The sequence below is a fragment of the Palaemon carinicauda genome, chromosome 18 (genome assembly GCF_036898095.1).
Source record: "Palaemon carinicauda isolate YSFRI2023 chromosome 18, ASM3689809v2, whole genome shotgun sequence".
Lineage (NCBI taxonomy): Eukaryota > Metazoa > Arthropoda > Malacostraca > Decapoda > Palaemonidae > Palaemon > Palaemon carinicauda.
In genome coordinates, this window is record NC_090742.1 from 3921497 (window position 1) to 3933568 (window position 12072).

The 12072-nt window shown below is 47.1% G+C and overlaps 1 protein-coding gene across 1 annotated transcript in view; it reads left to right on the forward strand.

Moving 5' to 3' along the window:
• The first annotated feature begins 528 nt into the window (after positions 1–528).
• The window catches only part of LOC137658030 (eukaryotic translation initiation factor 2-alpha kinase-like), a 63586-nt gene continuing 52042 nt past the window's right edge, over positions 529–12072 (forward strand). The window contains exons 1-3 of the mRNA XM_068392745.1: positions 529–579; positions 974–1109; positions 1649–1825. Of these exons, the coding sequence (XP_068248846.1) occupies positions 529–579; positions 974–1109; positions 1649–1825 (364 nt within the window). The remainder of the gene's footprint in view (positions 580–973; positions 1110–1648; positions 1826–12072) is intronic.

The window sequence follows — 12072 nt, forward strand, 5'->3', positions numbered from 1 at the left end:
AAGACGTACTTAAAAAGGCAGAGTAATTGTTCAAGTCGTCTTCCTTACCAGGTAGTTATTTATTTTATGCTTGTTATTTTGAATAACTGCTAAAATGAAATACGGAATACTTAGCTTATAATAATGTCAACATGTAATGCTGGTCTCTACCCACCCCCCTGGGTGTGAATCAGCTATATGATCATCGGGTAAGTTTAATATTGAAAAATGTTATTTTCATTAGTAAAATAAATTTTTGAATATACTTACCCGATGATCATAAATTAAAGGACCCACCCTTCCTCCCCAATAGAGACCCAGTGGACAGAGGAGAAAATTGGTTCTATGTTGACATCGAGTACTTGAGTACCTACTTGACAGATGGCGGTGTTGATGTACACCCCCACCTGTATAGCGATCGCTGGCGTATTCCGCCCGTAGGTTTTTTCTGTCGGGCAGCAGAGCTGACAGCTATATGATCATCGGGTAAGTATATTCAAAAATTTATTTTACTAATGAAAATGACATATTATTAAAGGCTGATTTTCAATGTTGGAGCAGAATGTAAATCTCAAGTCACGAAATAAAGAAGTAGAAGAGGTGTGTTTAGAGGTTGGGAAATAGATTGAAGATTAAAAAATTGAGATGGCTTGACCCCTGATGAATCGAGAATTGAGATATCAGAGAAATTGTACACATGAAACTGGCAGGATGTTAACTTATGGAAAAGACTAAAGAAATATATTGAAAGGGTTGATGCTAAGGCAGAGGCCCTTTGCATCAATAGGCGTAGGAGGAGATAATGATGATCATGATGCCAAGATGTTTGACCTTTCGAGAAATATGATGAAAAGTGTGCATGGATGGAAGAAAGTTACTACAGCATATGGTGTATGAAACTTGTTTGATAATAGAAAACTGTAGCTATACAGACATTACTAAGAGAAAAGCTATCATAGAAGAATAATCACATTTAATTCTTTATTTTTTATAGGGAACGGATGAACAAAAGCAACCAGCCTTATATGTTGGCGTTCATCAGAAGCAATTGTATATTCAGCAGAGTGGAGGAATGCGGCACAAAGTAAATACTGCCTTTAGAGTCCTTTCGTCGGGGATTCCAGAGGAAGGTTCGTTTTGCTGTTGTCTTTGTATGGCGTAATAAATGTAAAGGTATTACTGTAACGATATTAAAAACTTTTCTCAGCGCCTCTATATTATCCAATGGTGTGTGGGGAGGAATTGTCCCTTATTTTAGAATTTGTTTAGGTATTATGCTATGATACATTGCCTTCAAGTTTAATACTTGAAATCTTTGAATAAATTAATTTGTATTCCTGTAGTATTTATAATTGTTCTTCAATCCAACAGTAATCTATTTTTGTATTGTTTATCAATCCAACAATAATCTATTTTTGTATTGGTCTTCAATCCAACAGTAATCTATTCTTGTATTGTTCTTCAATCCAACAGTAATGTATTTACGATTGTTCTTCAATCCAACAGTAATCTATTTTTGTATTTTTTTTTCAATGCAACAATAATCTATTTTTGTATTGTTCTTCAATCCAACAGTAATCTATTTTTGTATAGTTCTTCAATCCAACAGTAATCTATTCTTGTATTGTTCTTCAATCCAGCAGTAATCTATTTTTGTTGTGTTCTTCAGAAGGAGGGAACGAGGTAGCATTTCCTCGAGTCCAGTGGCGTCCTTACCTAGCCACTGCATTATCAAGGACACCAGTTGTAAATTTTAATGAACAGAAACGTCCCTTGCTTGGTGGCTCAGAAGGTGGCGAGGAAATCACAGCTCTTGCTATTCCACAGCAGATTGATTATCCTTATGGTAAGAGACTTCAATTTTCTTTTTATTTTGCAAGGTTTTACAAGTACAAACTTCTCATTTTACACTGGCTTTGAGGTGTTGGTCATCTGGTATTAGATTGTTCAGAATTTAAGTTATTCATGTTATAGTAAGTGAAAGTTACCATGGTGTATGTTTATGTCAGTTTGTTCATCTTATTGAATTTATATTGCTAAGTGTAATATCATATTCAGTGAGATGAGATTGTTATTTGTTTACTTTTTTAATACTTAGTCTTGACCTCTTCATTTCTTTGTCCCCTTTTGGGTTACTGCTTAAAGTTGCCATTATTATGGTAATCTTTCATAAGTCATGGTTCCATTACTGCTTGTTAGTTATAATTTGGTTTGTCATCTTAATATTGAAGGCAAATTGTGTGGCTGCCTTGCATTTACTTACAATAATTTATCATTTAGGCCTTGATGGATGCACAAGGAATAAGCCAATGATACATTTGTATTGTGTCATTCTTTAAACAGGTAAAAATGAAAGCTTGGTGAATCAAAGTTAAAAGTTTTAGCTTCAGCTAATGCTTTAATAATCTGCAGTATTCCCATGGAGGCTATACCACATACCACTTACAGAGTGCCTTATACAGTACGTGACACTTAAGTGGCACTGAATGTTCGTAATTTTCCTTTCTGCCACTGCTATCCAACTTTACTTTGCTAAAATTTCACCTCTCATTTAATCCATGGATTTGAGATGTCCTGACTTTAAAAAGTCACTTACTTGGGTTTTAAGCAACAGGAGTTGGTTATTAGATTTTTTTAATGGAAAATATACATATAACAAAATAATAATTGTTCCGTAACCGAAATACAAACCACGCTATTTACATTGGGTATTACTTTCGGCGTAGCTGAAATGACGAGCCATTAGATTTTAACAAGAGTTTCCTACCCCGCGCTAGTTAGCAGTGGTAGGGGGAGGGGTAGCTTGCTACCCCTCCCTCCCTCACACACCGGTGAAATGTCTCACTTCACTTTTGGCTCGGATGATGGACAGACGTGCCTGTCTTCGTCCTCGCTTGGCAGTCATTATTTGTTTTGTCTTTACTTAATCACTTACTTTTCTTGTACTCAATATATATGGAAACATTTTTTTGTGTTTATGTATATATTTGAGTATAGAAATCAGTAAGTTTCCTTTTCAGAGTTCGTGCTTGTGTGTGTAGTGTACAATATCTCCGTGGAGCCCTCGGCAGTTAGGCCACCACTGTGTAATTTCATGGGTCGTGATCGAGTTTGACTACGGTCTTTCTCTCTCTCTCTTTTGAGGTCGTTCACCCTTTACTATGTTTTACCTTTACTACGTCTGAGTAGCTTCCTTCCTGGGTGGGTGGGGTTGCTACGCCGTACATTGTCTCAAATTAGTTTATGAATCTAATTGTATTTGTTGGTTGTTCAGCTTTTGTAGAACGATTCCTTACGGGGTTTTCATTCTTTAATTAGTGTTCATTCATTTTTAAATTACATAATTACATAGTTACATAATTATAATTGTTATAGTTCTGTGTTTGGTACAGCTCTCCTTCCATGAGTGTAAGTGGTTGTGAAGGCACGTGCCTGTTGTGTAATTCTTGTGTAATTATAATTGTTATAATTCTGTGTTTGGTACAGCTCTCCTTCCGTGAGTGTAAGTGGTTGTGAAGGCACGTGCCTGTTGTGTAATTCTTGTGTTCTTTTCCCTCGGGATTCCTCTTCAGAGTCTTCCCGGGGGAATGAATGTTAACTAATGTTTTTTTTTTTTATTTTTCACAGTCAACGATCTGTCTTGTTGAGGCCTGGGGAATCTGCTGTTGCTGCCTCCCCTATAGATCTTCGTCAGGGGCGTGTCTCCTTCTCCTGGAAGTACTCCCGTGACGACTGACAGCTCTCCAGTTCATTTTAGAACACTCTGGAGCCTCGCCTCCTTGGGTGGGTAACTTTCCTTCCGAGGGAAGTTTTCCTGTCCAGGCTTGAGTTTTTTTCCCTTTGGGGGGATCTCCTTTTAGTCCGACTATGCTCTTGGTGCTGAGCGGTCGCACCTGCAGTTACGCTCGAGGGGCTGGGCAACTGCAGGAGCCCCTCTTCGGAGGATTGCGCTTTTTAGGTCACTGGCTGACCCGTCTCTTCTACGAAGTGTTTCTCTCTCGTTCACGAGGGAGGTCACTCATAGAGACTCCTCTTCGGAGGACTCTTCTGCTGCTTGTTGCTGTTGGCCCCCTTCGCCGTAAGGCTCACCGTCTGCTACGTCGTAAGGGCCTCCCGTCTCCCTATAAGGGTGCTAAGAGGCGCCTATTTGAATCTTCTCCTCGTCGTATGCAGCCTGCAGCTCCTTCCTGCTTAGATCTCTCCGGGAATCGATCTCCAGCGCCTTCCAGACCTTCCACCCCTGGTGTAGATGGACAGCAGTCTGACCTCGTCATCCGACGCGCAATGGTCCCTTCGGGGCAAAGGGTTGCCTCCCACAGTATGGGTGCTTCCCTTGCGCGTCAGGGTTCCCCTGCGCGCCCTTCTGCAGTGTTAGCGCACAGGCGCTCTCCTGCTCGTCAGCGTTCTCCTGATCGCTAGCGCTCTCCTGTTTGCCAGCGCTCTCCTGATGATCATCGCCCCTCTGCTCGCCAGCGCTCTCCTGAGGACTCCGAACATCCTGCTGTTCCTTTTGTGTGCCCTGCGCGCCATCGGTCTCCTGAGCGCTCTAGATCTCCTGCCCGTCAGAGCGCACCTGCGCTCCCAGTTCCTGATACGCGGCCTGTGCGCCCACGTTCGCCCGCGCGACCTGGAGCTTCGGTTCAGGTCTTGGACAAGGACTTCTCTCCTCGCCCTTGCGTTCCGGCTCGTCAGCCTGTTCCAGCGCAGCAACGCTCGCGGTCGCCTACGCGTGCTTCTAAAGCTACTGTACGCACAGGATTCCACGCGTCGCCCTTCTGCTCGCCAGCGATCTCCAGCTCGCCAGCGACCACAGACGCGTCAACGTTCTCCTGCTCGTCAGCGATCTCCTGCGCGTCAACGATCCCCAGCGCATCAGCGATCTCCTGTGCGTCAACGATCCCCAGTGCATCAACGATCCCCAGCGCATCAGCGATCCCCTGAACATCGGCGATCTCCTGACCGCCCGCGTGATCTTTCGCCTACGCGCAAGCACCACCATGCGCCAACGCGCCATCGCTTGCCTACGCGCCTGCGTTTACCAACACACCGGCGTTCACCAACACACCGGCGTTCACCAACACATCATCGATCGCCTGCTCGCTATCGATATTACACGCGTTACAGGTTCCCTGGACACCATCAATAGCGATCTAGCGCTCGCCTGCTGTGGACTACGATCTCCGGTAGCCGAGTCTTGCCGTAGATCTTCCTCCTGCTCGCTGACGCTCACTTTTACTTCTGTCCTTTTGTGCGCCAGCTTTCTTCAAATCGCCAGCGCACATCTGCGCGCTCTTTCCTGCCACGCACCAATGGGCGCCAACGGTGTTCCTGAACGTCCAGGATCGCCTGATTGACAGCTCGCATCAGCGCTCGCCGTCAACCGTCCCTAGTTTCTTACGCGTCAGCGATCTACGCACCCGTGCGATTTTTCGCCCGTGCGCTAGCGTTTTGTTAACGCACCACCGCTCGCCAACGCGCCATCGCTTGTCAACGCGCCATCGCTTGTCAACGCGCCATCGCTTGTCAACGCGCCTTCACTCGCCTACAGGCCATTGCTCGCCAAGACGCGCCATCGCTCGTCAACGCGCCATCGCCCGCCTACGCGCCATCGGTCTCCCGACCGCCTGCACTCGGCTGCGCGCCCACGTGCCTACGCGACCACAGGCCCGCGCGACCGCACGCCTACGTGCCCGCGCGCATGCGCGCTCACGCACATGCGCACCAATGTTCGCCCGCGCACATGCGCACCAATGTTCGCCCGCGCACATGCGCACCAATATTCGCCCGCGCACATGCGCACCAATGTTCGCCCGCGCACATGCGCACCAATGTTCGCCCGCGCACATGCGCACCAATGTTCGCCCGCGCACATGCGCACCAATGTTCGCCCGCGCGCGATCCAACGGTTTTCCATCGCGTGAGCGCCAGCTCGATTCCTGCAGTAAGCCATCGCTTGCCTATGTGTCATCGCTCACCTGTGCAATCGGATTCCGACCGCCAGCTCTCGCCCTTCCAACCACGCCGCCCTCCTTCTGCGCTCCCTCGCGCACTTTCGTGTGTGCTCCTGCGTGCCCGCGCACGGGCATTTCCACGTTTGCCCACGCGCGAACCATTGATTTACCATCGCGCGAGCGCTAGGGCAATTGCGACCGTGATTCCCGTTGGGGTTTCGCAACACGGCCAGCCTGGCGAGTCTTCTGGAGCACGTATTTCCAGAACACGGTCTTCACCCCGTAAACGCAGAGCATGGCTCGTGCTAGAGCAGGAAGAATCTTCAGGGAGGTCTGTACAACATTCTTCTTTCCAGAACCTGGGTTAGTCCTTTTTCTTCGTCATTCCCTGGAAGAGTCTTGCCAGGGAGTTTTCCTTTTGGGATTTCTCCGTCGGGCAAGGGGTGACTGGTTTAGCCCTTCCTTTTCACCTCTCGTGGAAGGGGCTTACCAGGCCTTTCCCTCCTCGGTTGCGACCCGAGGTTTTGTACTAGGAAGCCCCAGGAAGATCATGGGTACTTTCCTCCTCTCGGGCTCAAGCACCTTTGCGTTCCGTCGCCAAGTTTCGAACTTGCGGGCAACCTCGATGTTGGAGCATCTAGGCGCAGTGTCCGAGGGCTTCCTCTCGGGTGTCTCATCCGTGAATGTCGACAAGCTCAGACACTCTTCCATCCTTGGGAAGAGCCTGTTTTGAGCCCAAGGACAGAGAAATGGACAGTTGTTGTGAGGAGGAAGTCGAATTCCGTTTTCACTCCTCCAAGGCGCTTACTTCCAGACCCTGCAGGCCTCTGACACCTCTTCATTCAGCCTCGTCAGCCTAAGTTATCGGAACCTGCTACGGCAGCTAAGACAAGGTGTACAATAGCAGTCCCCTCCTGTCAGGGACAGGTAGCACGGGAGACTCTCCCGGGGGGCCATAATCCTAGAGGGAGCGGCAGAGTTCACAAACTCTAGGATTGGCAATCCCCCTTGCAGGTCTCACGCTGGGGGGATGCCTAAGGTTACACGTCCGGATAACAGCATCCCGATGCCGATTTTGCACGATCTCCGTGATCAGCCAAGGATATCGCGCCTCGCTCTTACCATCTCTCCTTCACTGTCAGCGAATCCAGTGTCATTGAGCCTCTATGCCATGGGGTCGGCAAGAGGTTTGCCTGTTGGGCAGAAGGATCCATGCCTTAGGAGAAGGTCCTCCATAGGGTCGTCGACGGCTTCCCCCCGGCTTCTTCAGTCGATCCTTTCTTCTGGGAAAGCATCTGAGACGGGAGTTCCGTCATCGACCTCTCAGCTCTGATCAAGTTTGTCGAACAAACTTCGTCCAGCGTGGAACAGCAGAGTCGATCAGACTGGTAACGAGGCTGCAGGACTCCTTAGGCCCTAGATCGGAAGGACGGGTACTTCAAGGTTCCATTCCATCCATCTTCAGGAAGCTCTTGGAATCCAGCCTAGACTACAGGTGTTTCCTGCTTAAGATGCGGTGTGGCGATCCCGCCGCGGCATCGCAGGTTTTTCCCCAGAGAACTCTCCCTGCTTTCCTCATGGCCGCTCAGGAGCAAGCTTCCGCCTCCTTCGCTTTTTGGAGGTCTGGTCAACTCCCGTAGGCTGTGGTTCGACCTTCTTCAACACCGGGACAAGCTTCCGGGTCTTAACCAAGAGTGAGGGATCATCGTAATTTGCTAGGAGCCTTCTCTACTTCTGCCTCAACATCTGGAGTATCTAGCCATGATATTGACTCCTTCTTCGAGCTTTCCCTTCAGTTGACTGTGGCAAGGCTGAAGAGAGTCGCAGTACCTGTTCTCAGTCAAGGAGAGCTTTCAGCCCTATCTAGGAACGTTTCCTGGGTCCCTTTTCCTCATTGACCCGTCTAGTTTCGAACGGTCGCAGCAGGATAAGTTCCCTGTGAGGCGGCCCAAGTTCCGGTGGTATCCAAGCAACGATTAACCAGACTTTCTGGTCCCTATGGGACCAGCGGAATGTTTAGACCGGAAATGGGTGTTGACCTATGGAACCTCTTGCATGGGAGTGGATATTCTTGTCCTTTCCCCACATTTGACGCTGTTCTCGGACTCGTCAAAGAAGGGGGGGGGGGGGGGGGGCATGTTCCGGTTCAGGCCTATGGTCAGGACCTGAAGGGTACCTCCCCATCATTCAGGCAGGCTTAGGGGCCGTAGTCTGGCCCCTCTACAGATCCTATAGATCCTGCCGAGTCGCTCCGTGCGCGACAACTTCATGGTACTGGCGTATTCCAACCAGCAGGGAGGCGCATTTTCATACTTTCGCATCTTGCAGTAGAGATACTGAGATGATCCGAGGTCCTCTCAATACCACTATCGGCTCGCTCATTCCGGGAAGAGGAATGTTCTTTCCGACTATCTGAGCAGAGCCTCACAGATAGAGAGTACCTGGGGGTCTTTGGCCTGTAGTAACCAGCAAGTCTTGGCCTTGGGGACCTGATCACGACAACCTGGAACTTCAAGCTTCTGCTGTTCTTCCCCCCAGTCTCAGACCCCAAGACTCTTTGGCAAGATGCTTTCCGGTGACGGTGGGACAACATCGACGCCTGCGTCTTCCCACCATTGTTGTCTGTTGAGAATAGGTCTCAACAAGACCAGGTTGTCTGTCAACCTTTCGATGGCCCTGAGAGCTCCGCTGTGACTATACGCAGAACGGTTTCCGGACCCTCTGCTTCCCCTGACGGAACTCCCGGGAGAGCTTCTTCCACGACACAGGCTTCTCAAGCAACCACACTACAACATCTTTCACGAGCCATTGCATCGCTTCAGCTTCACGCCTGGAGACACTACACCTCCTCCTCAAGAAGAGTCAACCCGCTACAGTCGCGGAGGGGGGGGTCGCGTCACCTGCGATAGTCATCCGCAGGGGTCTACCAGGCGAAGTGGAGAATCTTCTGTGGTTGGTGTCGTGGGAGAGATACCTCTTCCATTGAGGCCTCTTCAGCAATAACGGAGTTATTGCTTTTCGGCGGGAGGAAACTCTTTTCCGCTCTCGGCAGTGAAGCCTATCGCTCAGCCTCTCCCTGGCCTTCAGGCTGAAAGGAATAGACTTTTTCCTTCCCGCTGGACCTTTCTTCGCTCATGCGAAGCTGCGAACGTCCTTGTCCCCAGCCGGAGTGAGACCTCCTCCATGGAGCATGGTTTGGACTCTTTAGTCCCTTAAGAGATCTTCTCAAGAACCATTACGTCAGGCCTCTGATCGTATTCCGTCTTGGGGGACGGTGCTCCTGCTCATTCTGGCCTCGGCCAGTGTGTAAGCAATCTTCATGGTCTCGTACAACTCCACCCTTTCAAGAGAATGGGGAAGGCAACATTCAGGTTCGCTCCTGAGTTGTTTTCTAGACTCAGAATCTTGGAGTCCTGGACCTTCGGTTCGACTCCTTCAAGATTTCGAGTCTCCGTTCTATATCAGATGACACAGACCTTCTCCTTCTTGCCAGTAAAGGAACCGAGGGGTTATCTTTGAGAACAGCTGCAGTTTGTCCTCACGTGCAAGCCGGTTTGGGAGCACAGGGAGGACACGGGAGAGTCACCAGTATACCTCTTCAGCTCGGACTCAAGGACATTCATCTCGACCTGAATCCGGACCCTCCCCCCGTCACGTCGCCCTACAGCACGATGTCGGATACATCGCAATGTCCTTCGCCTTCGAGTAGAACTACTCTGTGACGCAGGTGTTACAAGCTGGAGTCTGGAAGCGTCTAATGATCTTCGCAGCCCGCTTCCTGCAGGACGTGACCCACAGGAGTATCGATAGGTTTCTATCGCTCTGTGGTGGCTACACAACAGCTGGTCTAACCTCAGGCTCCTTTTTGGACAGGTAGCAGAAGGTTGAGGGCATTGTTATCAGGTTTTAGTCTGCATGAACGAAAGAAGTATGTCTGGCCCTTACTTCTTTCTTCATCGTCCCCTCTACTGGGGAAGCAGCATCCTGGTCTCTGCATAGCTGACCTCAAACCTCTGCAGGTAAACCATGCTTCTTTGTGTTCCGAGTATCGAGTCAATACTGTCGCGTCCCCCATACCCTGACGAGGTGGTATTGGGAACGTCCTAACCCAAAGTTCCTTCTGGAACTCCAGGTCAACTGCCTAGGACGGATTACACTTTCTTCCTTCACGCACAAGCTTATGTAGGCCACACGTTTCCTTGCGGAGCAAGGAACTTGTGAAGTGCAGGGACTCCTTTTCTCGAGTGCGATTCACTCGGATTCTGAGTCCCGGGTAAGCCAAAGCCAGTATGGCTGGGGACTTTCCACCCTTCCTAAGGGGTTAATCACCCAATGTAATTAGCGTGGTTTGTATTTCGGTTCGGAACAAATGACAAATTCGGAGATAATTTGTATTTTTCTTAACCATACAAACCTTAGCTATTTACACATATTTGCTCGCCAGCCCTATCCCCCAAGTCAAGTCCTACCTCTAAGTGAAGTGAGACATTTCACCGGTGTGTGAGGGAGGGAGGGGTAGCAAGCTACCCCTCCCCCTACCCCTGCTAACTAGCGCGGGGTAGGAAACCCTCGTTAAAATCTAATGGCTTGTCATTTCAGCTACGCTGAAAGTAATACCCAATGTAAATAGCTAAGGTATGTATGGTTAGGAAAAATACAAATTATCTCCAAATTTGTCATTTTTTATTATTTGGGCAGCTGGTTTCTCTTATAGAATAATATCAGGAGAACAATTTTATTTTTTCTTTTGGCAATAAATTCTCTACTTTATGGGTTAGAAAGTCATTCTGGCGAGTCCCTCTGAAGGGTTTATGACTGTGGCTTACTGGTCTTGGTAAATTATTTTATGATGATGATATTCTGCAATGTTTGCCCACTGAATAAATGATTAGAATTCATATAGCAGGAAAGTTAAGAATAAAATGCAATAATTGACTCAAGCACATTTTGTCTTGCACTTGTAATAAGATAACGCTTTATGAATTAAGAGAGGTATCATTACTCAATAGGTCGCCTAAGTTGCACGCTACACTTTACTAACAAGGCAGTGTGACTTTCAGAAGAGGAAATATAGCATTATGTATGTGATACTATGATATTATTAGTTTAATGAAAGCATATCAAATAATGGAAGAGTAATGATAAACACTTGCTGTGTTTGAAGTTGATTTTATAGAAGAGTTAGCTTCTCTCATTTTCTTCATATTTATTCTCCTCTAGCCAGACAATGCATGGCAGCAACTATACTTTTACTGGATGATACACTTGGATTAGGCCGCAGAGGTATTGTAATTCAGTGATTCAGTGGTGCAATTTAAATTTTGTTACCCTTTAAATTGAATTATCTAGTTATAGTATCATAGTATAAGCATTATAGTTGTAGGTATTACAGCTATGGTAATGTAATCATACCGTTTGTAGAAGAATAACATCGAAAGTACTAGTAATTATTATGTATGACATTTGGAAAATCTTTATCTTAGTAACAAGTAAAACTGCTTTTTAATTTGGATATATTTTGTGAAGTAGTAATTTTGATCTTGAGTTTTGACTTATATATGCCTTAGATCCTTAAGTACAGAAACTCCTAAATATGCTTAAGAAAGATTCACGAATGAATTAAGCTTATAAGCTTAACCAGGACCTGAAATGAATATTGTTTACATTCTTTGAATTCCCTTCGAAAATAGTCCTTATCAGAGTAAGGCTGGTAATTCAAGTTCCCGTTTAGTGCTAAAGCCTTTTATCGTGCTAGACGGATCATTACCATTTTTAAATATTTAACTTAGCCGGTGAATATATAATAGCTGCAACTCTGCGGCTCGACAGAAAACACACTCAAAAAACTCGCGAGCGATCGCTATGAAGGTTGCGGGTGTGCCCACCAGCGCCAACTGTCGGCCAGATACCACTCTTGTATGTAAACAAAACCTTCAATTCTTCTCTGTCGACGTTGACGACAAGACGTATGAATACTCGCTGTAGAACCTGGAGTTTTCTCAACATATTTGGTGAAGTACTTCATTTTGGTTTGAGCTTTCGCAGTGCAGGTGTTTTATCTTCATCTTAAATCTTGAACTCGTTTTTGGATAGATTTAATTTTTGATTACAAAGAGAGTATGGACTTTCTTTGACTTTTAAA